Here is a 25,879-nt window from a genome sequence, read left to right as displayed (position 1 = left end):
AAAGCGCCCCGTGATAAAGTAATTCCTAATTGCACCCACCTGATTAGGTACGCTCAATTAAGTTTGATTACGATTCCACCCACCGTGTAAGACAAGTACAAGTGTGTATGGGGAAGCATCAACTGTAGCAACGCGAGAAAACAGCGCCCAAAGCGAGCAAATCGATAAACCAACAACTTTTTGGCTCATTAAAGCTGTGCTGTTAATTTGTGCTGTACTACGAATGCCAAACTCAGTGTTTTCGTTGCAATTATTCTACATGAATGGAAGCATGTTGGGATGATTGATCGGTGGACAGACGCTTGACAGAATGGGGATTATTCAACACTACAAGGTGGCAACCTTCCGAACACCGTACGGATTCATAACATCAAAAACGTTTTTAATATTCCGATTCATCTATATAAATCGTCTTCCACGTTTTCAACCCCTTTTAATTACATAAAAAATTATCCTAATTTCTTAATGCACACAACTCGTGCAGAAAAAAAAATCCTATTACGAGCAATAATTACTTAATTTCACGCTGCGCCCACTTTAGCGGTAGCGCATTAGGTGTAAGTAACTTCCCATTCAAGAGTATATTTAATCAATTAGGCTGGCTTGCGTTTTTTGTAGTGCGGCAAACTTTTAATTAAGCGAATACACACTCAGTTCCGATCGGGGACGGTCGAACTTTCGTCGGGATTTTCGCCTTAAAGGCCACGTTAAGGTGGGCGTTAGAAGATGATAGCGCACTACAAACACACCCTAGCACGGGTCGAGAGCAAATGTAAGGATGGCAATGAACTTTGATCACTTCCAACGATCCGTTCCCAAAACTATGTTGCGCGCTCGTTAGAATGTGTGGTTGGGTACGGCTAGGGCCCACGGTACAACAAGTTAGTTTTGCTTCACAATTAGGGTTGTCTTTGGGATTTGTGAAGAGCATGTGGAGGCACAAAGGAAACGTCGTTTAAGGATAGAGAGTATTGTCATTTGTTTGATTTTCTTTCCTCTTTTGGTTCTCGGAAGATCCCAAGCTCTTTGTGCCTTTATTTTGTGCATCAATTGCTACCAATTATAAATCTTTCAAACATAATATTTGTTGATAAGCGATCAGATTGTCGTGTGTACCCATTCGTTTGAACATAAATTTGTGTACGTAATTATAAATATGTGTAGCGTTATTTAGTGGAGTTAATAATGCTCTGTTACTTTACTTAATGGACAACAGTCAGTTCCTGTTCTCTTCTGGAAGGAATTAAGGGAGATTATGTCATCTTTTGAAGTCAAACTTGCAATCTGACAAACACTAAGCTGAATGCTGCTCTTGTGTCACCAGGAAAAAATTCGACTAAACAGGTACATAAGCAAACACAAATATTGTTGATCGTTAGAACGTATAAGAAATGAATAGATAAAATATTTATGCTGTAGGTTAAACACATTTTGAAGAATATATAATACATGACACTGTTAATATAATGTAACTTTTCATACCAGAATTTTGTCGCCTCCGGAGATGGTAGATATGTCAATCCGTTGAACCATTTTGTAAATATATTAGTGAGGATCAGCTTGCGTGATACTTTTGGCACACTGTTTGGACACACTGCTATTTGTACTGCTGGCGGTGGTGCTGATGTGGTCGTTTTGCGTTTGCACTAACTAATCCGGCAATGGGATGGTTTGAGTTATTGTTAATGGAAAAACTAATTAAGGCACTCGACGACTGTGTGTTCTTCTTCTTTGTGAGTTACACTTGCATGTCCGGCAAGTTGCTGTAGTACATATATTCATATCATACGTATTCAGTTGGCTGTAGTTTATTATCAATAAAGAAGTCAAAAGCAAACAATTTTTATAATCGAGATAACCATGCTAGTTTAAAATTGAAATGCCATTCCTCTTGTAATTTAGTTGAAGGCAATGACTTCTTCAATCTTACAATGCTTGCTGAAACTTCAAAGAAAACGAATAAATCCACCGCAGGAAAGATTCGCTCGCGGTCTAAATCGCCTGCTGTAGGCTCCATCAACGATGATTTTCATTCCTAGAATCCTTCGTCAAGACGCCATCGAATCAGGTAATTATCTTGAAATATTCCCATCACTTTGCTTCACAAACGATGCCGAATGCTAACAACAAACTTCTTGTAACAAAAAACGAAAACGATAGTACCAATGTCTTCTCCACGCTTAATTTCTGCCTAGTGATTATGCCTCCATCCATTTGCATGGCAAATCACTTTGAATTCCACGACTAAGACTCTTGTATCTCTTCCCATTTTCTTGCGTTTCTCCTGTAACGGGAAACTTGCTCCTTGGGCAGCTTGGACAAGCTTTAGGTTAAGGTTGGATTTTCGTCGACTCTGGGGCCATAGGCAGGCGATAAATCGAGTTGACGTCAAACGGAGTAGAAAATGGTTCCCTCCATCGGAAGGACCACTTCATGGAGTCGCTTGAATGAACCATTACGATTATGAAGTAGCAAGCTATAGGGCGCAATATGAGGAAAAATGCTTTGATAAGTGCATGGTAACAACACTGGATGATAGTTTGTTGGATTCTTGTCAATGATAGTAACATTAACAGCTATCAGTGCTGCAAATATTTATTTAATAGCTTTAAAAAAGCTGATGTTAACATGAAGGTCCGTGGCGATCTTAAATGCCGTGAGACAAATGATAGAGTTATATTTTCCACAAAAGGTGCCTAGGATTGTGATTAGGATAAAATGATAAAGTGACTAGGATTAGAAACATCTGACATATATCCCGCTGGTGTAATCACAATTTCATTCTCTGTCAAAGTGGAAGTCCATAGTGCAAGAACTGCAACAATAATTTCAATACACTAGAATAATACAGAATACTGGAGTAAATAGTCTGCTTTCGGACAAGAACTTGCTGTAAAGAATATTCTTGTCCATGTACAATACATAAAATTGTACAATTTCCTTTAAGGAATTTTGAAACCTCTTTTAACTATCCCTATTCACAATGGGTGTTTTGGTTGTATTTGGTGAACGAAATTAATAAACAGTAGCATATGTAAAAAGCAGAAATCGTTACGCCAAGAGGAGAGAGAGCAGTTCGAGCAAAGATACTTTACAATGTGTGCTGTATTCAAGTACAAATTTTTTAACATTTACTGAACATTTCACATTGACACTAGCGATTCATTCAGGCAAAAAACATTCACTCACATGTTGAATTACATCGCACCGAAGAGATGCAGAAATTGGCAATATAAATCGTTCTTCCAATTTTAAACATTTTCAACACAATTTAACGTCCATCGAAGAGGTTAGTGGACGTTCCAACTTTAGCCAATTAAAACCACACAAACGATCAATTTGATTTCAATGGATCAATGACAATGCTATCGATACCGAAACATAAGCAGGCGAATGATAACACTACGGCACGGCTACACGCCAAATCGGACGTATAAGAATGGGATGGAAAAATAAACCAATAAACATTAAAATTGACACAAATTGCTAATGGTGTATTGTGTCTCTTTGTTGTGGTAGTCTCGTAAAAGTCCCCGGCAACCGATACCGGGGGCTAGCAGCAAGAATCAAAACACATTACTATGAAAATGTTCATCGCGAGGCGTTCCATTTTGTTGCTGTTTATTTATCATTTTACCCGTTCTTTTTTTCTCATCCCCGCGATTCATCTGCGTAGCGTAGGTAGGATTGCTGTTAAAAAGCGTATTATATTATTTGCACCAGCCATCACCCTGCAAGCACACGCATACACCATTCACCATTGCGCTTTGGTTTTTGCAATACTGGGAAGGCCTTAATCCGCGGTTCGTAAAAATCATCTCCCTGGACATAACGCAAATCGGAACCGTTGCCACACTCGTTCAATGTCACCGTAACCGCGCAACGACCATCTTCAACCATTGGTTCCGAGCAGTGAGGGATGAATGTAAAAATGAAAGAAAGAGTGACGGACAACGTGGTGCCATGATCAGGAACGGAGACCCATTGAAACGCCATCATTGACGTTTTGTGTGAAATCAAATGGTCGTAAAGTTTTATTTTATTGCATTTTTCATTTTCAATCATATTTTATCGAGTGGCCAGTGATAAGCGACGAGGAGTTCTTGCTGACGGTAGTCTACCTGTGCTGAAGGAGTTTGGTTAAAAGTAAATGTTTACTTTTTTGTAGATGGCCATTGTGATCTGGGAGAACCATCACAATAGAAACATGTTTTAATATAATCATTGCTATCTTTTCCGTATTTAATAGCGTACAAGTATATGAAATAATTGGAGCAGAAGTGTTATCATTTACATAGAAAAATTGTAAATGTAATGTTAATTTCAAATGTCGCCTTAAAATCTTATTGTGCTCCACTAATAACCCAATATTCTTAACATGTAATTTAAAAAAATAATGTTTTGTGCCAAGACTGATGTCGCATAAAATGGACACTCTTTGGCTTCCACTTCCGAGCAACATTAGCAAACAACAAGCACGGTAAAACACGATGCTGCCACCAGATTCTGCAACCGTGAGTGGACAAACAAGCGACTACAAAAACCGTTGGCAGCACAATCGACTTCCTACCACGGCAGGACCCCGGACTGGCTGTCCAAGCCAGTTGCTACCTCGCTAGCGTAATGACATGATCACGTCGTTGTCGACAAGGTAAGATTGTCAATTTATGTTGCGTTGCATTATGTTACGGTTCGTCGTCTTGTTTGCGGGTCTTGCCCGCAATAGCTTCCGCCTCTCTCATTCTCTCTCTCCCAGTGCACCGGACCGTTTCACTTCACCATTTTATACCTGTTTGTCATTGCAAGCTCGTTCGGTTGGTGTTGGGCAGCAACCGGAGGATGGAGTACAAACCATCCAACGGTGGACCAGTGCCAACAAACATGAATAGCATTCGCAATGTGATTAGACATGAAAATGTTGCCCCACGGTTGGGTGATGAGTTTCGTTACCGTTGCGATAAGTTTAAAGCAACTAACAATATGCTGGACGAGAGCTTTTTTTTGCTTCCTATTCGCAGCAAGGTCAAGACGTTGCGATCTAGTCAAGACCCGCAATCTAGTGCAGTGGGGTAAGCCATTTTGTTATCTTACTGTGGAAGAACCTTACTTCAATTTAAAAATTGTGAAGCACTAACAGTACAGCTTTGCATTCAAATGTTTCTGGTGTGTGGTTGTGTTTTATTGATAAGGTCAAGAAATCCGAAGAATTTCAACAACATCACATCAAAGCCGAGAGCTGTGTTAACAACCGGACACACATTAAGTGTTCATGATTTGTATTTAAATGTAAAAGGATAGATATATAAATGAACCTAAATGAAATTGTATTGTTCTTGTTGCAAGTTTGCCTAAATGTCTAAAAGGAAACAGTGAAAGTGGATGTTCAAACGAACACCAAGTAGGATCTCTAAAATATCAGGACAGTTTTTGGAAAATCATGAAAGAAATCAATTTTAAATATATTATTATGATAAATTGAACTACATTTTCGATATGAAAAATATGGGTCATAGGTAAACAGCCTCGGAAAGAAGTACTAGGAACGAGGCTCCATGAATGACGGTTCACAATATATTATTATGGGCTATTCGAAAAAAAACACACATTCTATACGCACATGTTTCCCAGAAATCTTGCTCGTGATGTTTTTTTTCTTCTCCGGATAACGATTCTATCAATCTGGAAGATTATCTTGCAACCATATTCCGGACCAAACTTATACGACTCCAGCAATATCCAGCAAATGGCAGATCAGCAATCGAAAGAACTCCCACAAAATGGCTCCCCCCGCACGATACTCCAACATATGGCCGGCGGCAATACATACCGTGCCCGAATCTGTTGACACAATCATATTCGCAGGAAAACTAACCAATCCATCTTGTGCAGCTATTTGTCGACCGAAAAGATGGATTTCTTTACGATTTGCACCCCATGTCAAGACCACGTAGAAGGCCCGCTTGCTCAATGTGTGAAGGTGTACCGGATGCTGTTTGTACGGACGAAAGCTCTCGCCAAAACCCAAACAGTTTGAACAACGCTCTCAAGTTGATTAATTACTTGCCTAATCTTGGTGAATTGTTCAAATTTATACACCATTTCCACCCGGCCGCGTGCCGGGGCTCCCGTGGAGTACTGGGGCGATCGAATTGCCATAAATCATGGCGGTCTTGATGAACGCTTTTCCAAAGAATGGCGCGTGTGGCGGCGATGCTTACACAACCAGCTTGACAAAAGGCCGAACGAAACGTAAACAGGTCTTGGGTGGCAAATATTTGGTCGAAATGTCGTGATAAGTATTTTCTTGGTGGTGATTGATTTTGAAGCTAATTGCGTGTATCAACAGGAGGGGGAAAGAATATAACCTGATAATAACGTACTTAGCATTGATTCATCGTATCCGTTCGTTAGTATGAGGAAGCCTGAAGAAGTGTTTGACTTGAGAAGCCTGGACATGCGAGTAACATGAATTGGTTGGGGTATTTACAGTGATTTTCCCAAAATTTAGCATCAATAATCTTATTGAAATATCGCTCATTATTCTCTATGAAGAAATCCATTATTAAAACAATATATTATACACTTTATTTATGAACTACAGACTGACTTCTGCATTCATTAAGTTAATGTTAACACTCGTATAAATACACACACTAACTACAAGACTCTTCAAGACAATTAACAAACCAAAGTAACAAACTTCCGGCACTTTGTCTAGCCAGGTAACGTTTGCCCAATCTGTTTGGCGCAAATATTGATCTACAGTTTGAACATCTCGAGTGCATTAGCGAAGAAGCACACTGTACGCACGTATCCCTCTTTATCTCAGCGCCAGAAGTACGTCGGTCGTTATGAACGAGTGTACATAATTTGATTTTAAATCGATTAAGATTTGGATCTCATTGAACAAGCTTTAAATTGTTATGATTTCGGTGTGGACGACTCATGAAAAATGTAACATTTTATTACTTTGTCGTGTTCTGAGCCAGTTTTGCGCAGCCAATCTTTGGCTCAGCCCTCTAGACGTTCGGATTTTGATTCTTCAAACTTATAAAAGGGGTATGCATTAAACCCCAGCATCGTTATGTGCTGTGCAAATGGAGCAAACTTAATTCTTGTTCCGATTTTGCTTAATTTACCGGAACGCTTATCGTAGCCAAAATGCACCAACAATTTTACTTTGTTTGCACCGCACAGTGCACTTACTGCACTGTGGGTTGACGCCTGAGAGGTTCCACTTGAAGTTAGACGACGAGGATTTCCGTACTCAAAATCCTTGAACCAAGCCAAACCATGCTACGGATTGGCCTGTGATAGAATTCATTAGCAACAAATCATCCGGCTTCCTCGCACTGTGCCATTCTCCACTAAGGCTTCCGCAAATGAAAGATCTGAGCAACTGAGCAACTTTTTTGTGACATGCTTTCATGCTCAAGCAGGCAAGGAAGTGCGACAGAACTGGAGGAACTAGAGATAAGTTTTCATTTCTGTCACGAGGAAAAAAACTGTCACGGAAGATCATAAATTTTAATTGTTTCTGGGAAAAAATCTTGTCCTAGTTCTTACGGCACTGTCCACCGGTCCAATGGAGCGGATCTCCATCTCCATGCGAAATAAATGGTACAGTAAAATACCTGCGCCTCGACGTTTAGCCACACTTTAGTGAGCTGATGTTGAAACAATTAATAATGAAGCAATGTTTCGTTCGGGGCAGCAAATACAGCAAAACATGAAGCCCATTGCATTGGAAACTTTCAGTACAATCGTTTTCATTTATCTCGGCACAGCAGAACGATCGTTCGGTGTCTACAAAATGATTTCCAACACCCGCCTTTTCCCTCTCACTTGTTCGATTTTTTTTTCCTTTTAAAACTCCAAAGCACTCTGGCTTAAACGGACGCAAGTCGACCGGTGGCACAATGTTTCAATTTCCATTTTTGCGGTGGTTGCAATGTAGTACAACGTGAAAAAGCGTTAGCCCGTAAATCACTATCATTTAGACATCTCTTCATGCTTCATTCCTGGCTTTATGCGGCCAACAGTGTCACATTGCCGAACACGAAACCAATTCTGGCTAGCGTTTACTTAGTGTGTGATATGAAGTTGATTGTATTGTGTGTGCTTTTTTTTTGCTGTCATTGTGGTAAAACCACTTTTCACATTCTCACACTTTTAAACAGACAATGTATTCCGATGAAATTTAAAAAACAAAAAACGAATAATTGAATATAACCACCACGAAATGTACCCCAGCATAACTTTGAAAGGTTTCGAGTGCACATCAAACATGGTGCCACATAAATCACTTGTTTGAGAGAAGTTTTAAGCTCATGATAAATTACTCGTCACTGGCAACACGAACACTATGGAGCAAATATAGCGAATAGCTCAATTTTGGACAGAATAATATTCACATACATCACTTATAAATCGATATAACAAACATTATTCACTGCAAATTTCACTAAACTACAATTTTCACTCCTTGCAAATTTCATCCACATTTAAGTTAAACACATCTCAGTGTTTAAAATGATGTAACAATAACATCTTCTTTTAACGCCACACTGCTCGAAACCATTTTAAACTTATTTCCCACGTGTCAGGATACGCCTCGCAAGCATTCCCTGTGCAATCAAACTAACTGTACGGTTCCGAAACTGTAATTATCCTCGCGACTTGTTTCGCTATTTGTCCACCGCACTGCTCATCACTGCTCAGGTGATCCATTCAAGTGCACGCCGAAAGTGAAACTAATGAATTGCATTGCCCGCAGGCGACGGAACGCAATGGTCGTCACCAAACGCAATCGAATCGGCACTGTCTGTTCGGCAGTGTTTAAGCAAATAATCTTCCTCGCTGTTAGCCTCTCCTCTCCCAGCCATCCCGTCAATTGGTTGTGGCGCGAGTTTTAGTCGCGTTGTTGCGTTAGTTGTTGTAGCCGTTTTTTGTCGGCCGCAAACCTTTGAGGTGGCGTCTTCCAACTTTCCGGTGTTGTCCGGGTGTGTTAGTAGCGGCTAAACACCTTCACCTCCTTGTCGAATAAACGAGACACGGACATTCGACCTTCCTGCCGGTTGTGCGGACCTTGTGGGGCTGACCGGGTGTGGGTGTACCAAGATGGTGCAGCGGACAGGATGGACCCGATCGTTAGGTGCGTTGTTATTCGCGCGTTCGAACAGGTGTTTTGGCTCTGTGTTAGTAGGAGGGCCAGTCTTTACCGAATAGAAGAAACTATTATGCGTTTCCTTCCTCCAAACCTCACAGCTCTTAATCACTCTCCAAATGACTAAGCGGTCGAAATATTGTCGACGACCAACAAACCCATAAGAAAAGAGATGCTAAAAACCAATCGAGCTGCAATGATAGGGAAATGAAGGAAGACGATCGGAAATTCGTTCCTCTTGCGCTCCTCACGGGAAGTTAATTGCGGTATCCCTTTCCGAGGCAAAATGTGGCGCAAACAATTGAATGTCAAAGGGAGCGCGTGACTTTCGTGAAGCCGTTGGCGGGTTCTTTCCTATCGCTGGAAATTCTTTTATGCGTAGGAAGGGTAGCGCTTGAGAATCGTTATTCTGTTGCTTAAATATTAGTCAGTGATAGAACGGTGTAGAAAGTCACCAACACAATAGACTAAAGTATTCGTGTTTGAGGTGTATTTGTGGTGCTTGAATCGATCGTAGCGAATAAAGATGAGACCAGGGGACACAGGGGGCACAGGCAATCAAGACGACGGACGACGCTTGACGTCCAATAATAATTGGCGCCCATGATGGTAGGAAAATAAGATGTAATAAAATTTTATATCCCATCAGCGCGGTCGAACGAGCTGAGGGTGGCAAGGGGGTGGTTTAGGTGTTCTACCTGCCGCCACATTTCGGTCTGGGTTAACCGGTACGGGCTGACTTGCAAGTGCGTGTGCACTTTTGCGATTGCAACCGCGGGTAAAGCTATGTTTTGCCTGGGCAAATTGGTGGATAATTATTTTATGGAATCCAATTAATGGCGCTGTCCAGGCCATTTTATCGCAATCGGTTGTTTTGACACTAGCTGTGACAACCGAATGGCAAAATGAGGGGTTGTGTCAAAGCAAGTGTTAATTTGTCATGTCGCGTTGATGGGGGTTTTGCAAATGCAATACTTGCACGTACGGTCTTCATAGAAATTATTTGAAAAATTCATTTTATTGAACCATTCTTTCCAAATTGTATGAAATACTATAAAATTAACGCGTCAAACGTTAGTTACGATTCATAATCATCATCAGAGCGTTTAATGGCACGCAACCAACGCAACTGACCGCACACATGCAAAACGTAAAGTCGACAGGAAACAAAGAGGATGCTCCAAAGTACACACCCATCTGTTCACTCCGGGTGGACAAACGAACAAACAGGGCTACCAACCGAGGGAGTAATTAAAAGCGAATGACTTCAACGATGGCATTAGAACGAGGCCAACCAATATTAGCCGGTAGTCGCCATCGTTGTCTCGCTTTCGTACATACCCGGGTTCGGCAGCTTTTAAGTGGGCTAAGTTCAACCATCAACCCCACCTCCGGATGATTCACCGCTTCACGCTGTTCACCCCCCCCCCCGGGATGGTCACAGGCGACTCTCGTGGGACGTGTCGCCGTAGCAACGCGCCCGACTTGGGGCGTTTGACTTGATGAGCTTTATTTTGTTCTTTTAGCGTTTGTTGGTTAAGCACTGAAACACAAACCTCGCCTCGCTGACGCACGGACGGGTCGGGGAAAAATTGGTTGCCCAAAAGATGGGACCGGAAGTTAATTATCTGCCGTTCGGATGGGGCGGTTTGTTTTGTTTTCCATTCTTCGCCGGGGTTTTTGGGCAAACGACAACAATGGAACGGAAAAAAGGGGAAGCCTGTGCCGCGAACAGCAGTTCAATTACAGCATTCTAGACACGATTCCCGTTTCGTAGTGCTGCTGTTTTCACTTTTTGCCGGGCGCATCTCTTTTTTTCATCGCCAGCCTTTTTCCTTGTGTCCTTCCGAAGGGTGCTTGCTTTCGCCCTGTGAGCGACATGACGGGAAGCATTTGCTGAGTGCCCCGAGCGCGACGCTATTTTGTTCACGTTTCTGGCACGCCTTGAGGCGTGGGTGTTGCCTCCGGTTGGTCAATGTTTACCTTTCGGCCAGGCCGGAGCGACCTTCGAACTGTCCCGGTTCGACGTCCCTGACGGTGGCGATACTGTGGTTGCAGCGTGGTGGCAATCGTCTATAAATTCATCAACCGAGCGATAGCGCCGATCGTGTTGTCGTGTCATGTAAAGTCGAAGGAAACATTTATTCGTCCATCGGTTGGACATCCAACCAACCAGCAAACTTGACCTCCGGAGAGGGCCACCAGGGCGATACCAGCGATGGTGCTGATGGGGTGAGCTTCCTGGGGAGGCCAAGCCGCTGCCGGTTTGCTTCTTTTGCTCGAACGCACTTATGCTTGCTGCAGCAGCACTCCGGCATCGGCAATTGGCAATCGTAAAACTGCACGACTGCATTGGGGGCCGTGCGTTGACGGTCAGCGGCACAGGAGGGCCGTAAAAATGAACGGCAAAATTACTACGCTTTGAATGCAGCTCGCACGACACGGCGACAGGTAGCGTTCGCAATGTACTGCGTGGCTGCTACTTCGGATCGATTGAAATCATGCTTTACCGCATTTACAACCGATGGTTACAGATGTTGCTTTATGGATGTTTAGGTGGAATTTATGTTGACAATCTGGTTAGGGAGCATATTTCCGTAGAAGGTAGCAAAAATTGTCTCAAACGGCATAATGAGCGCAGGGCTTCACAAGGTTCTCGTTGGATGATTGTGTGTAAATTTGCATCGATAAATTTTGATTTCAATGAACTATAAAATTTTATACCTAACCTTGAATGTAATGTACAAAGTCGAACAGTAATATTGACACAATGTAGAAGGGGATTGACAATTTAATGTAATGATATATCTGTTCGAGAAATCCCGTTCATATTAAGTACCATATTAAGTTTTGGTTTAGATATTTATCATGTTAACATGCTTGACAAGAAGATGTTAGGAAAATATTCCGACACATATTTAATCGTCTTTTAATAATTATATATAAATATTGAGGTTTGACGAGGGACTTCGGGTTACTTGAAGTGTGGTGCTGTAACCGCGAATTCCAGGAATTCTTGATGCAATTAGCATTTTTATCCACAAGTGAGTGGGGCCTTTCTGTTTGTTAATAGGACCAACACACGTTATAATATTTTCGAACCAGTAAAAGCTTTGTGTAAAAGTTTAAATGTTATCCTTGAGTACTACGATTATGGATAGCAGTTAACGATGTTTGTCAAACGTTTTGTATTACTTAATATTTTACTTAATATTCCCATAAAATAGTTTATGGGTTTGAAACCAATATTAAAATGTTCCTTACCTCTAAATATTTGTTTTTTAATATGTTCTGAGTTGTTATTTCATACTTTATTGTATAGTTTGAGTTAAAATTCAAAGGAAACTTGTCTAAGTACCTGTTTGTTTAAATTAAACAACTGAATAAGAATATTAAACTACCATTTGTTTTGATTTGTTAATACTGCAAAATAAAAAAAAATAAATAAATAAAAAAATAAATTAACAAATGAATTAATGAATAAAAAAGAATATGTTATGATATCAAATATCAAAACGATGAAAATAACTTTCCTTAAAGGTCTAGTTTAGCAAATTTCGAATAAAACTCGTTGATTAATTCGCAGCTTTGAATATCCACTTGTATGGCGCTCTCTTAAAGTCTTATTTACTCACACTAGAGAATGTGAAAGATGCTAGACGACCGGCTTACGCCATTTCGCTTCAGCTGCGAAGATATCGTAAAGCACAAGAGAAGCAACGACTTGAAAAACGAGCGTGAAGGCTGCGCTACAACAACAAAAAATGGCCTCCCCACCGAACGAGAAGCTTTCGCCCGGAAAAATCCTATTACGCGTGAAGCTGAAAAATGTGCTCATCGATTATTATGGAAATAATGTGCGTCTTTCTCACGTGATGCTAGGGTAGCAGTGTATGCAAATAAAGCCGTTGCCTTGACACTGGCATTCGTACGTGAGCGAGGTCTGGGATTGAGTTTGTGTATGATACGTATCAGCGATTGTGTGCCTGGGTGTGTGTGTGTTTGGATCTGGTCTTACATCAGCGTCCGAAGGATGTAAAAACAACAACTTCACCGAAGGGAAACGGACCAGAAATGACAAAACCCCTTGGTAGTGGGCAGCCCTGGCTTCACGCCTCTTACGCCAGTTAACCGTTTCTAGGCGGAATCCTTGAGTGCGCGTAGGAGTGTGACGTGAACGGCAAAAGGATAACAAAACATTTGCCATCATGTTTGACTCCGTCTTGTTCGTCGCACGGTTTACGCAAGGTTCGCCGGAACGCAACTTTATGCGCCGCTTCGCCCCGCACGCACGCCCCACATGCGTTTCATCCGACATAAATCCATTACCCATCTCTGACGGATGGTTCGCAACGGTGGGCTCCTACGATGGGAACGTAGGGTGACGCTTAGCGATGTGATATGGTGGTGGTTACCATTATTTTGTTGCTGTTGCTCTATTTGCAGTCTGAAATTGGGTGCAAAAAGGTACTGGCAAAAGGAGCCACAATGAAAAGACAAAGGAAACAGTGATTGAAATTGAAAAATTGCTTCCATTCTGTATGGTAAGACGCAAAATATTTATTATCCGAATTTAAAAGCAACGATAAATGCAAACGCTTGATAACATTTTAGCAAAACAATGCACATTGGAAGAGTCTCTGTGCTGTTGTGTAACAAGTAGTTAAGATATGTTAAATTATTAAAAAATAGATATAAAAAGTTAGATACACGACCCAGCCATTCTACTGATTTATTATAAAATATATATAAAAAATATGTATTCCAGAAAAAACTATTCTCATTCTACATTCTTCAGTGCGATATTCACACAATAAGAATGCGGTTTCCAAGCCGAGTGAAGGAATATGTAATAGTTTAAGGTCGATCATGAAAAGTTAAATAGCGTTCTTCGCGTTGCTTCTTCGTCCTTAATTTAATTTAATAATCCATGCATTGCTACCTAACGAATGCATGAGATAAATGTGAACCAGATGTTGAAATCGGTTTGCATACGTACGCCTGAAACTATGCCGTTTAGACCATGCCACCACCATATGCGGTGATCTGTCTCCTGCGGCTAACGAGACCTGGGGAAAGTCGTTCCCGTGACACCATTTGAATAAATGTGACCCTTGATTCCCGCAGCTAGCTGGAAGCACCTGGAAGTATAGGGCAGGTTGAAAATCCTCGATCGCAATTTGTTCTATTCCATACGATTCCGTGAGAGCACTTCAGAGGGTGAAGGAAAAAGTTCTAATTGAATGGAGAAGTTTTAAAATTCCGGATACGGTTGTCACGGAAACAGGCTGCACTTGGAGCGAAATCGTAAAAGCCAGATTTTACAAAACAAGGGAAAAAGTGATAAAAAATCCATTTGCTCTCGTATCCGCCGCTTAGGCCATGCTGTCTGTGCAGTCGGCACGTTACAGGAGGAGCGGCAAAGTCGTCTACAATCGGCAAAAAAGTTTATGGTATGGTTTTATGATTTCTTGACGCATCAAGCGCGTGTTTGGTTTCATTAATTAAAACACGAACGAATTTAACAAAACGAGCCACACTTGGTGAATCTTCAGAAGTGCACTGCAAGTACTGTGGACATGGTTTAGATTTGTTTTTAACAATGAGAAGCCATACTATTTAAATATGTCGATATTAATTTTCAATTTTGATGAAGTTAGATCTTAAGTCTGAGGCTCGGTTCAGTAAAACATGCCAAGAGCTGAGAATTATGTGGGTAATTAAAATGTATGAATGGGTAGTTTTCAGCTAATTTATAACATTCGAATAGCACACATTTCAAAGATTAGGAGCACAAGATTGCCAACAAAACCCCGGAAGGTAATGGCACTAACGGAACTGTAATAACCGTTTGCAACTCAACCTCGACTGGCAGCCATCATAACTTTCCCGGCCCTTCGCTTAAAAACCGCAACCTCCGCTCGCCGTGTTTTTGGCACGGCTGACACGGTTTGGCATAGTTCCGTTGGCCGCCAAGCTCCGACAAGCAATTGTAGATCCACGGCCTCACCACAGCCATTAGGTGCGATGGTTTTCGAGCGCGTTTTACTTCTGCGTTTGCCCGAAAGACGACCTGCACCAAGAGTCAGCGTAAAACATTGTACGGACTTGTGACCGCTCGGCACAAATCCTTCCCGCAACGTAACATGTTTGGCATCCGGTGCTGGTGGAAGCAGTACGGGACCGGTTGACATCTTTACTGCCGGTAAACAGAGGGAAGTTTGAAATTGATCTTACGGGCGTGTACCAGTGAATACGATCGCCCCGAAAAGCATGAGCAAACTCTTTTCTTGTGCTGCGATGAAAATTTTTAGAACGCACACGGTGCTTCGTCAGCTAAGGATGGTTGGTTGGTGGGCCGGAGGAAAGAGGATGGCAGCTTTTAGACACTTTTTTTGCCTGGTTCTGACTCGCCCAAGCTTTTCCGTACTCTGTCTTCTCGCTAGACAACTCTTTTTAAACCGAAAACATTTTAAGACGATCCGATCCACCACGATTGGACAGTGAATGACCCGGGGGGTGCGCTGGTTAAATTTGGAAATGATTTACGATTACTGGCTCATGGAATGGCTACTTGGTGTTTGTTCCAAGCTAGCGCAGCGAGTTTCAGCACGGTACACACATCCCGATTCCCGGGCCCGATCGTTAGAAAGGTTGGATAATATTTTATGCTTGCTTTCTTTGCAAAATATTTCATCCATTCATACCACTTATTTTCCACTCGGCCACCCGCCGTATTCCACGATGCTTGTCGGAGTTTGGATCGGCTTTTGACCATTCTTCATCGTTGCTTTTTTGGATGCGACTTATTGCAAACAATGTGTGTGTGGGTGTGTGTGTGTGTTTCAGGCAACCCAAATTCATCGCCAGGGAAACGACAGATATACCGATGGACAGACAAATAGACAATGACAGCAGTCGAAACTTTTGTCCAGCACGATTTGGTCAGCATGATTATTTCTTTTTTTTGGGTACAGAAAGGCTTACATCCCTTAGCGGATGGTGGTTTGTCCTCTTGGGGTGGAATTTTCGTCTCAAATTTCTGGCTCCCAAGTGGGACATAACGCGGCGGCAGCGGTGCAGCGGTGGAACAATGCTTCCCCACGGTAGTGTCCCACTCTGTCGAGAGCATATCAAACAAAAGATCAGTGCCAGCGGAAAGGATAAAGTAGCATTATGGAATGCAGTGGTATTCGGGACAGCAGGATAAATGGCGCTTTTAGTAGAAATTAGCGGTGTGTAAAAAAGAGAGGTGAAGTGATAAGCTTAGAATTTAAAAATATTAGCATTTAAAAAGATTGCGAATAATTCCATTTCGTTTAGAAAATTTTATTAATTGCAAATATTGAATAAAAAATGTTTGAATAATTACATGTATTGAACAAATAAAGTGTTTATAATAAATTCTGCAGACTTCAGATTCATTCAACCCATGCAAAACCTCAACGGTTGGTCATTCAGCTCAACAGCAACGCCCAAGCAGCTCAGCGAATAGGAATTCATCACCAGCAAAAGCCGCAGTCACATCAAGCTGTTGTCAATCAATTCGGACAGTGCTGGGTGGGAAAGTCATCTCTCGACCCCTCCTTGTCCTGCCTTTTTTTTCCTGCCTCGTCCTCCATCAAATCCCAAACGCGAACAAAAAGAGCGCCGCGTTGGCGCCCGAAAAATCAATGCCCCGGCACGAAAATGCCACACCACCGACCGGCGGCGTTCCGAGTTGGAGTTTATTTACCGCAAATGATCACAATCGGAAAGGCACACACACACAGCTAAACACCCAGGGCAAACAGAGCAGATGGGGGGGCGATCAATCCGAAAGCTTGCGGACAAGGCAATCGAATGTGAGGTTCGATTTGCAATGGGCGCTTCTTTTCCGGGAAAACCCCTCTCAAGTAAAGCTAGAGTCTGGAGCTTGTATTTGCCTGCAGCCGCTTAAGGACACACAAATAACGCTCGAGGACGTATCGGCATCGATTGGACTGGTGAGATGTTTTCCTTTTTCGTAGAACCGGTGGGTCCTGGTTGGGGCTGGTGCCCAGCGAGTGGAAATAACCATTCATTCGATAAGTTGATTCGGTCGATTTTCGACTGTTGGGGCAGATTCGAGAAAGAGAGTGAATATTGAGGCCCAATCGACGGCAGTCGTCAAGTTGTTGATGGGCACTGTTTGTTGTAGAATTATCCCTACCTCCCTCCACATTTCTTCGACTTCGTGGCCAAGGACGCCCGCCGGTCCCGTTCTCGTAAGATGATGTTGAGTTTCGGACGTGTCGCCTCCCATGTCCTACGCCGCTTGGAAGCACCAGTAACTGCGCTACGTCTTCCGGACACTTTGAAAGAACAGCAAAGAAAACATCGATCGGGGAATCGGGGGGAGGCGAAAGTTCACTGTCCTCACCGCTGCATGTGGCTCTTGCGGTGTAGGAGTGTGCAAAATCGAACGCAAACAACGGAACATTAATCTTCATCAGAAAGGATCAACTACACATTCGCCTTCAAACGGACGCGTTCATTTCGTCGTTCAGCTCATGCGTTGCAGGACTGGGATCGGATGGGAATGGTGAGCCGAGAGCGCTGAGGAAAGGCATCGCCGGTTCCTGAGTCCTCCTGATAGTGATTGTGAGGGTTTCGGAAGCAGCTGTGAATGAGTGGAAGTCAGGCTTCCGCCAGGCCGGAACCAACATCCGGTGGCTTCTTATCGACTTTACAGACTTGAAAGTGTTCTGAGCCAATCGCCGACTTCAGCGAGCGTGAATGTGTACGTGTGTTAAAATTATCTCTATTTCCACTCCCGGCGAAAGAATGATGCCAGCGGGTGGATTTTCGGTGAACATTCGAGGCAAGTGCACTTGCAGCACGAAAAATGATAACTCATTGTCTGATGAATGGTGTTAGGTGATGGTTGCGAAGTGTGAATGGAACAATCCATTGCTATTTATCATCCTCAATGCTGATGCTATTGAGTGTGTGTGTGTGTGTGGGTGCGCTTTTGCTCATATTTTGACAGTTTTGATATAAGCCATGCATTTTCCACGTTTCAAAAATTGTATGATACAAAACTTCAAAACATAATATTGAAATGTTCTAGCTTAAAGTGATACCACAAAAGAGATGATTGATGTCCATCTATCTCTATTAATAAGTTAATTTTTAAACACTAATTGTAAGGATAGTATATCATTAAAGTTTTAATTAGGTAATTTGGTATCTTTGAGTTAGACTTGAAGTATACAGTATAGACACAATGTAGATAGGAGTAGACAGATAACCATGCATGTTCATGTCCTAAACTAAACCAAAGCTTACGTTAATTAACAAAGAGAGCCAATCTCATTAACAATGTTAGTATCATTTACCTAGCATTTGATTTATTCAAACGCGTGCAAAGTAAACAATTTGGATCATATTTAGATTTGAGACGCATTTTAATGGATGTATTTACAAAAATCTTCACTCATTAGAATAGTACACAGACATCATTGGTAAGAGCCATCATTAGCACTGAAATATATCCATCTAAAGCACGTAGCTTCACGGGCTGTAATGAGTACCATAGAAATGAAGTAGACTACTATACCGCTAGCGCTACGGTTCACCATAAATATCCCTCCCAGCAGGTTAAACTCATGAATGGGCACACTCTCATAAGCTCCTTAACGCAAGAAGTCACCACCGCACCATGCAGCAGTTCAAGCTACACCGAAGGAAGGCTAACGAGTGACGACAACAATTTCCTGCAGGTTCCAACTGTTCGGTTGACATTCGGTCTGACGGTGAACAGGAAACGCAATTTATCGTTGCAAAGTCTCATCCACAGCATTAGAACAAGATGAGTCTGGATGAGGCTTGGCTTATGTTCTTATCTGGCAAGGTGTGTGAATATTATGGGCTCAAAATTATACCTCCTTTGTATCAGACGCTCATGCTGGCAGCTTGTTTGCTTGCGATGAATTAAATGAGTGTGTGTTGATTGGATTGCGGGAACTCATATATGTAGAGGATGCAAACTATATAAATGCATTTTTTGTAGACGTATAGACGTTATCAGATAAAATGGCATATGTTTGTTTAATGGTGCATTATGCAGGTCGTTTTTAGCTTGAAACCTGGTAAAAATTAATAAATCCGAAACAAAATAAATAACTGACGTCATACAGAAATTTATGTTCCTTCAGGCGTGTGATAGACATGGTGCTTTAAAGTCACCCAACAAACAGATAAACGAACGATTAGGATTTGTACTTGAATTAGTTTCTCATCGTCATGAAAGAATATTATAAATACATGTGATACTTCTCATACAAATGGGGCCTTTCAATCAGTCTCAAGTACTGTTTGTTTCTGTTTAATGTCCAAGGTAATTCTGTTCAATGTATAATGGCATAATTAAACAAATTCATTGTGAGTTATCGTTATGCTGTTTCACAAATTATTTCTAACTAAAGGTGAATTGTTTAAACACCAGCATAGATTCAAACCCAGCATCTAAGCAGAATGAACCCATAACAAGAATGATGAATGAGCTTTTTAATGGTGCCTTAATTGAAATTGCTCTTTCCGTTCATGGTAGTCTATTCCATCAACCGGACTTTCAAAAACCAATTTATAGTAAAGGATACTACGCATTGGAAAATGTACAACAGTACACACCTTTACGGAACCTATCAACAGCATCCAAACATACTCATAATGCGTGTGGCGTAACACAACAACTTACGATGAGCGAAAGGTATTCAATCGACAAGCCACCATCCAGACAGAGTATGTTCTCGTTTGTTCGAACGAAAACTTTAGCCAATTTTCCCATCACACGACACCGTTACTAATAACCATCATGCTCAAAGGATCGATCGTATTTATTCGTCCGTCTGTTGAGTAGACGAATGTATAAACAGTCTGCAGCGTCGAGTGGTTTCGACAAAATGCTCATCCGGCATCAATAATCTGGCGAAGAATAGTTCACACCGTGCTGCAAATGCTTTCTCGCGCATAAATTACGACGATAATGAAAGCAAAGCATAATGACGAACATTGCTGGCAACATAAGGGCATTGTTATTTGCAGCATTGGGCTGTTGTTGTTACTGGTAAAATCCATCCACAATTTCTCCGCCGGCCGGGTTTCAAAATACGCTCGCTTCAAACGCATATAAATGGTTGCCGCCTTCGGAAGAGTGTGAGGCTAATCCTGTTGTGAGCAGCAAACCGATTTCTAAGAATACACAAAACCTTGATGTTGAAACATTGAAACAACGACCAGAGTCTTTCATTTGAATCGAAGCACGAATTATTTATATGGTGTTTGAATTCATCTGCTAGCATCCTGTTGTGATATATTCTCAATTTACAAACAGGTAAAAGTATTCGAAAGCAAATAAATGAAACTTCCGTTTATGTTTACCAAACGTGCTATCTGAGAATGAAAATATATCTATTTTGACTTAACAAACTACGAACAAACAATAGCTTTTTTTCGAGCTCAAATCGAGCATTCTGGAATGTAAACGAAGAGAACATGAGTTGCAGACAATTGGGTATGCAAATATAATATAGTATACTTCTAGCACATGCAATGTATTGTTTTTATTTTTGTTGTTGCTTCCTCATGATTGTTAAATAACTCATAGCTTTCCCATCTGCTATTCGATGTACTCGGGGAAACAACAAAACTTTTATATTCTGGATACGCAAACCTACAATTTGTTCTGCAAACCCGATTGACTGCTAAGCAAATACCAACTAGTTGCTCCGACGAATCGTTAAAATAAACGTTCTGGAAAGCACGTTTAAAAAATGCATTTGCTTACGAAGCTGCGAAACAAACAGGAAATTTTCGAGTGGAGTGCAATCGTTTTTAAATTCGTTTGAATTTGATTGCGCAAAAAGAAACAAAATTCGTTTTTTCCCCACGTCCCGTTTGATTGTTCTACAAAACGATTATTCAGTAGCATTTATGTTGATTCTGCTATCGTTTTACATTATGGTTAAGTTTATTTTTTTGGCAAGCTAGTCTATTATCAAAATGTTAGCTTAAAATTGAAGAAAAAGTATTCAATAATAATTGTAGAAAAAAAAGTAATAATAATAATAATAATTGTGTAATTTTAAAAAATAGAGATTTCTTCACAAGAATATTGTAAATAAAAACCGGAGATGATTTATGTCGCGATCGAAGGAACGGAGCCCATTCATCAACTGATTATTTCATTCATTTCTTTGGGCCACCGGATACAGTGTAGAAATAAAAAATAAACGAAACATTCTTAATGGCAATGTCACCGCGAGCATGCGCGATTCAGGCATATTTCATTAATAAACTCGAACAACTATATCACGGAACGAGTTTCTCAATAGCAAACACCTATTTACATGGTAGCTCCAAGGAGGAAAACTGAGTATTGATTGTGGATATGAAATCGTTTATAACAAAAGCAAATGTCATGAAAAGGAATTCATAAAATAAACTGTTCCATAATAACATAAATGGGAAGCCTTGAACACTCAAAATCGAATCATAAAAGAATGCATTCAACTTTACACAAGAGACATCATTGCTGATTGGTTATTTGCACTCGGTGGCGTCCGCAAGGGAGTCATGTGGGTGCAACGGTTCAAAAAGGTGAATGATTACCCTTAACAGTATGTTACCACAATGTAGTTCCATGCCGCAAAGATGGTGCGAGATGGAATGGAATATCGGAAATCAGTGAAACATTAATAACGAAAATTTATGTTCACACCCTGACACTTCCAGGGGCCGCTCTACGCCACCCTGCGTATGATCAATCGATCGATTTGGTTAGGTGCGGTGTGTATCAAAAGTCAACCGTCAGTTAATGCCTTCACGTATTTATTTTCCCGCTTATGTCAACACCTGCAAGTGGTTGGCGTCATGTGTGGGCGCATCGGCGAGATACAGCAGAAAGCGGTCGGAATGAAAAATTCGAGTGGAAAATTATCATAAGCCAATACAAATGATGATTACAAGCATTGCAAAATGTACCGTTCTCTCGTATGGGAGCCGGAAACCATAGTACAGCCGGTATGGATAAAGATGGAAATTGACTATGCTTTATGTCGTCGTAATTTATGCCCATTAAATTGCATGCCATCATGTGGGTGTAGTAAGTGTTGGTTTCTTTTTTTTTGCTTTGCTGCACGCGTACATCTTTTGCTTGAACTCTAATAAAATGATGACAGAGTGATGTAAACACGGTGCAGCGTTCAACAAACCGGTAGCATCACGTGTGTCATTCATTATGCATTTTGTTCGCTACCAGTGCGCCGAAACGCGGGCCTTCGAATGGAGGTCGTCAACAAGCGTTATGCTGTTAATTAACGAAACACAGTTCTTTCCGCAGTGACGGCGCGGAATGGAAATTTTCGCTCACTAACGGGAACGAGGATAATAAACGAGGACATTGTAATTCCTAGCTCATCCGATGCGGTTGATTATGGAGTGTTTTGCTAATAGCAAATAGCGACATAGAACTTTGTTCGAGAAGCTTTCAGATATCGGAACAAATTACGAGTTTACAAACCAGCTATATATTATTCATAATACAGGACAAATACATTTCTGAAATTAATACGAACCGCAAAAAAACCCCGCATTTAAATAAATCGCAATTGATCAAATAAATTTTCTAGCGACCCATTTTCTCGAGTGTGAAGCAGAGATTAATCAAATGATTATTTATCAACCCCACTTGTGTTCGGTGCCAATTCGATTGATATCGGCGATTAGTTTAAATTAGTGTTTTCGAAACTGTTGAGTGTTTTTTTTTTGGGTTGTTTAGTGTTCCAACAGTAATACGCATTCATGCTCGCTGCTTGATTGCAGTGCGTGCATTGAACTATCCGGTTTACATCAAACCCCTCCCTCGTATGCAACACCTCCCGGCCAGTTCGTGAGGCAGCGGTCACAAATGACATTTGCAAATTAACACCAACCAAACCGCCGCCAGCGAATGTGAATCGGCCTCAGGACGGGCGATGTTACGATTTGCATTTGCAAATCCAAACACGTCCCCGTATCCGCGTAACCCTGTCCCCGTTTATGCGTTGCGGTCGTACCCATAGCGTGCCACACCAATTACGCGACAGTCAAAACCTAATCAGGAGCTACCCCCGAAACGATCGCGACCTTCCACCGGGTGGTCCCGTGTGGACTTTTGCGAACCGGCACGATGCGCGGCGTTGTATTTACCAAATTGATGTTTTTCATTAGGAGCCTCATTGTGGTGAAGACACGTGCCCCTATGTCCGTTCGGCGCATAAATATGCACTGCATGTAGCGTGTGTCGCTCGAAGAAAAAAAACATCAAATTCACCTCTTGTATCTTCACATTTTGAATATACATTTCCAAGAACTGAAGCTACAATTTATAAAAGTCGTACTACTTGTCACAACCCAGTACAAATTCGCATCGTGCCATCTTGTGCAACATAAACTATGGCCGTGGTTATGCCAGCTGCAACGTCGCTGTTCAAAGGCATCACGGAACGTCGCGGTAATCGGTGTCTTGGACAGTCTTTATCGCAGTTGCATATGGTAAGGTAAGGCGAGCTTCAATCGGAGAGAAATTAATCACACGGTAATGGAGTCGGCGTTTAGCATGATGTGCAAATTTAAACGATGCTGTACGGTCGTGATGTATTGACCATTAGTGATTACTGCTTAACCGGCAAGGTTTGATTGCGTGTGATTGCGGATGATCAATTATGGATGCATGTAAAGGCTTGTGGTGTGAACACGGCTTGCTTAAGATTGATTACTTGAATTTTGAGCATAGGCCGGAGTATTTTGAGGAATGCTTTATCTAGGTTTCAAATACTGTAATACAAGCAGAATTTAATATAATTTGAACACATTCCGTACTGCAGAATGAAGTTTCAGTATAAAGTTGAATGAATTCAATAATATTATTTATGATTTTATTATTATTTTTGAAAAATACTTCAATTGCCGTCGACATCAAATATATTAATGAAAATAAATAGAAATTCAATCTGATATCACTTATTCTACAATATTTTTACAGCGTTTTCTTTGGGAAGTTGGACAGTTAGGTGTTTTTGAAGCACAATATTGGGTCATTTATGGATTATTTTAAGTTAAGGTAGAATATGTTGTGGTAGGTGATAGACCTTGAAATGATTACGAAAAACTCTTATATTATTTCAGAACGATTTTCACATATACACTTCAATTTCAAAATACTTTCAGAATAAGTGGCGGTCCGATGGCATGATGGTGGCGGCGTCGGTCTTCACACGAACGGCCCGGACCAAAATCCCATCCGGACCAATCCTCCGTAGCAAGGATTGACTATTCGGCTATGTGGTAGAAAAAGTCAATACGGCCACGGCCTGGCTTTCAGAGCAAAAAGATAACAAAAATCAACTTTCAGAATCCACAATATCCAAATATTCGCATCAATATCGATAACAAATTGATATTACAACAAACTATTAAACCTTGTAAAGAGGAAACACTATTGGGTTTGTTCCTTGAAGCTCTTGGTTGATAACTTCGACAGTGAAGCACTAGATACAATAAGGGCGATGTCACGATTACACGAAGCACCTTCAATGCAACTGATCGTTTGGTTCATTTAAGAGGGTTTTGAGGCAGTTAAGTTGAGTTAATACGAGTACACTGTCAAAATGATGCCGAATTTACACAAACACGCGTCACAAATACGACTCGGGCACCTTTTCACGGATATATTCCAGAATGGAACTTACCTGAACATCACCCCTCTCGCTTTCTATCACAGCTTGGCTTAGATGGTTGTTCTTCGGTGTGACGGGCAAATCCGTAGCTACCTCCGGGCGGTTGCGCGTCGTGAAGGGTAGTGCAGCCGTTTGCCGACCGGTCGTCGGTGTGGCTCCGCTTCCGGTGGCCGGTGGCGCAACTCGACCCGAGCCACCGATCGGCGGTGTGCCACCCGTGGTCGAGAAGCTGGGATTCGTGGCCACACTGTTGAAGCTGTCGAGCGAGGCGGTTTGCGGCATGTAGCTCTGATAGATCGTGTTGCTCCCGAACGGAGTCGTACTAATGCTGACGGGTCCATTGGAGAGCTGTGGTGCCCGGTGCGTCGTGTTGTACAATGGTCGTTGCACTCGATTGAAGTGGTAAATGCTTTGGCAGCGACGAGCCCATGGTGGAAAGAAAGAATAGAAAGAGACCGATAGAAGAATGTTCACGAACGGGTTGAGTGGTTTTGCTGGGCTGTACATAAAAGGAGCCAAGTTGCGTGATATCAGTGCGAATGCACGCACGGCAAGCCGATCGAGATGCCCGAGAAGGTTACCGATGGACAGCTGATCTTGCCCGGCTTACCTTGGTGAGTCAAACTCATTCCGATTGCTCTGATGACGTGACGATATCGATGACATTGCCCGGTCACCTCGGGCCGCTGCCATCATGTAGGTCCACATAGCGGCTCATTTCATCGGGTTTCGGGTCGGTATGCAAGAGAACGTTGCCTATCGCCTCATGCACCAGTGCCTCCGAAACGGTCCCAACTCAAGATAGAACTCCGCGTTCCAGGGGTGGCGAAACACAAATTTGTCACACGAAGCAGTGTGCTACACGACACACCTTATGTCTGCGACGGTAGACAGATCGCTACTGCTACAATCTAATGATGGGTGTCACCGTCAACTATTTCGGAAGCCGGACCCGTATCGTTCGCTTCCGAAC

General features: G+C 41.9%; 1 protein-coding gene across 1 annotated transcript in view; it reads right to left on the bottom strand.

Annotated features, from left to right (window-relative positions):
- Positions 1–25,614, bottom strand: part of LOC128303888 (cyclic nucleotide-gated cation channel subunit A) — a 44,103-nt gene extending 18,489 nt beyond the window's left edge. Inside the window, exons 1-2 of the mRNA XM_053040971.1 lie at positions 25,517–25,614; positions 24,919–25,315 (exon numbers count right to left, since the gene is read on the bottom strand). Of these exons, the coding sequence (XP_052896931.1) occupies positions 24,919–25,315; positions 25,517–25,614 (495 nt within the window). The remainder of the gene's footprint in view (positions 1–24,918; positions 25,316–25,516) is intronic.
- Between the last annotated feature and the right edge of the window lie 265 nt (positions 25,615–25,879).

This window comes from Anopheles moucheti, chromosome 3 (assembly GCF_943734755.1).
Source record: "Anopheles moucheti chromosome 3, idAnoMoucSN_F20_07, whole genome shotgun sequence".
NCBI classification, from domain to species: Eukaryota; Metazoa; Arthropoda; class Insecta; order Diptera; family Culicidae; genus Anopheles; species Anopheles moucheti.
The sequence above is the reverse complement of the archived record's forward strand: the minus strand, read 5'-3'. Positions and strand labels throughout refer to the sequence as shown.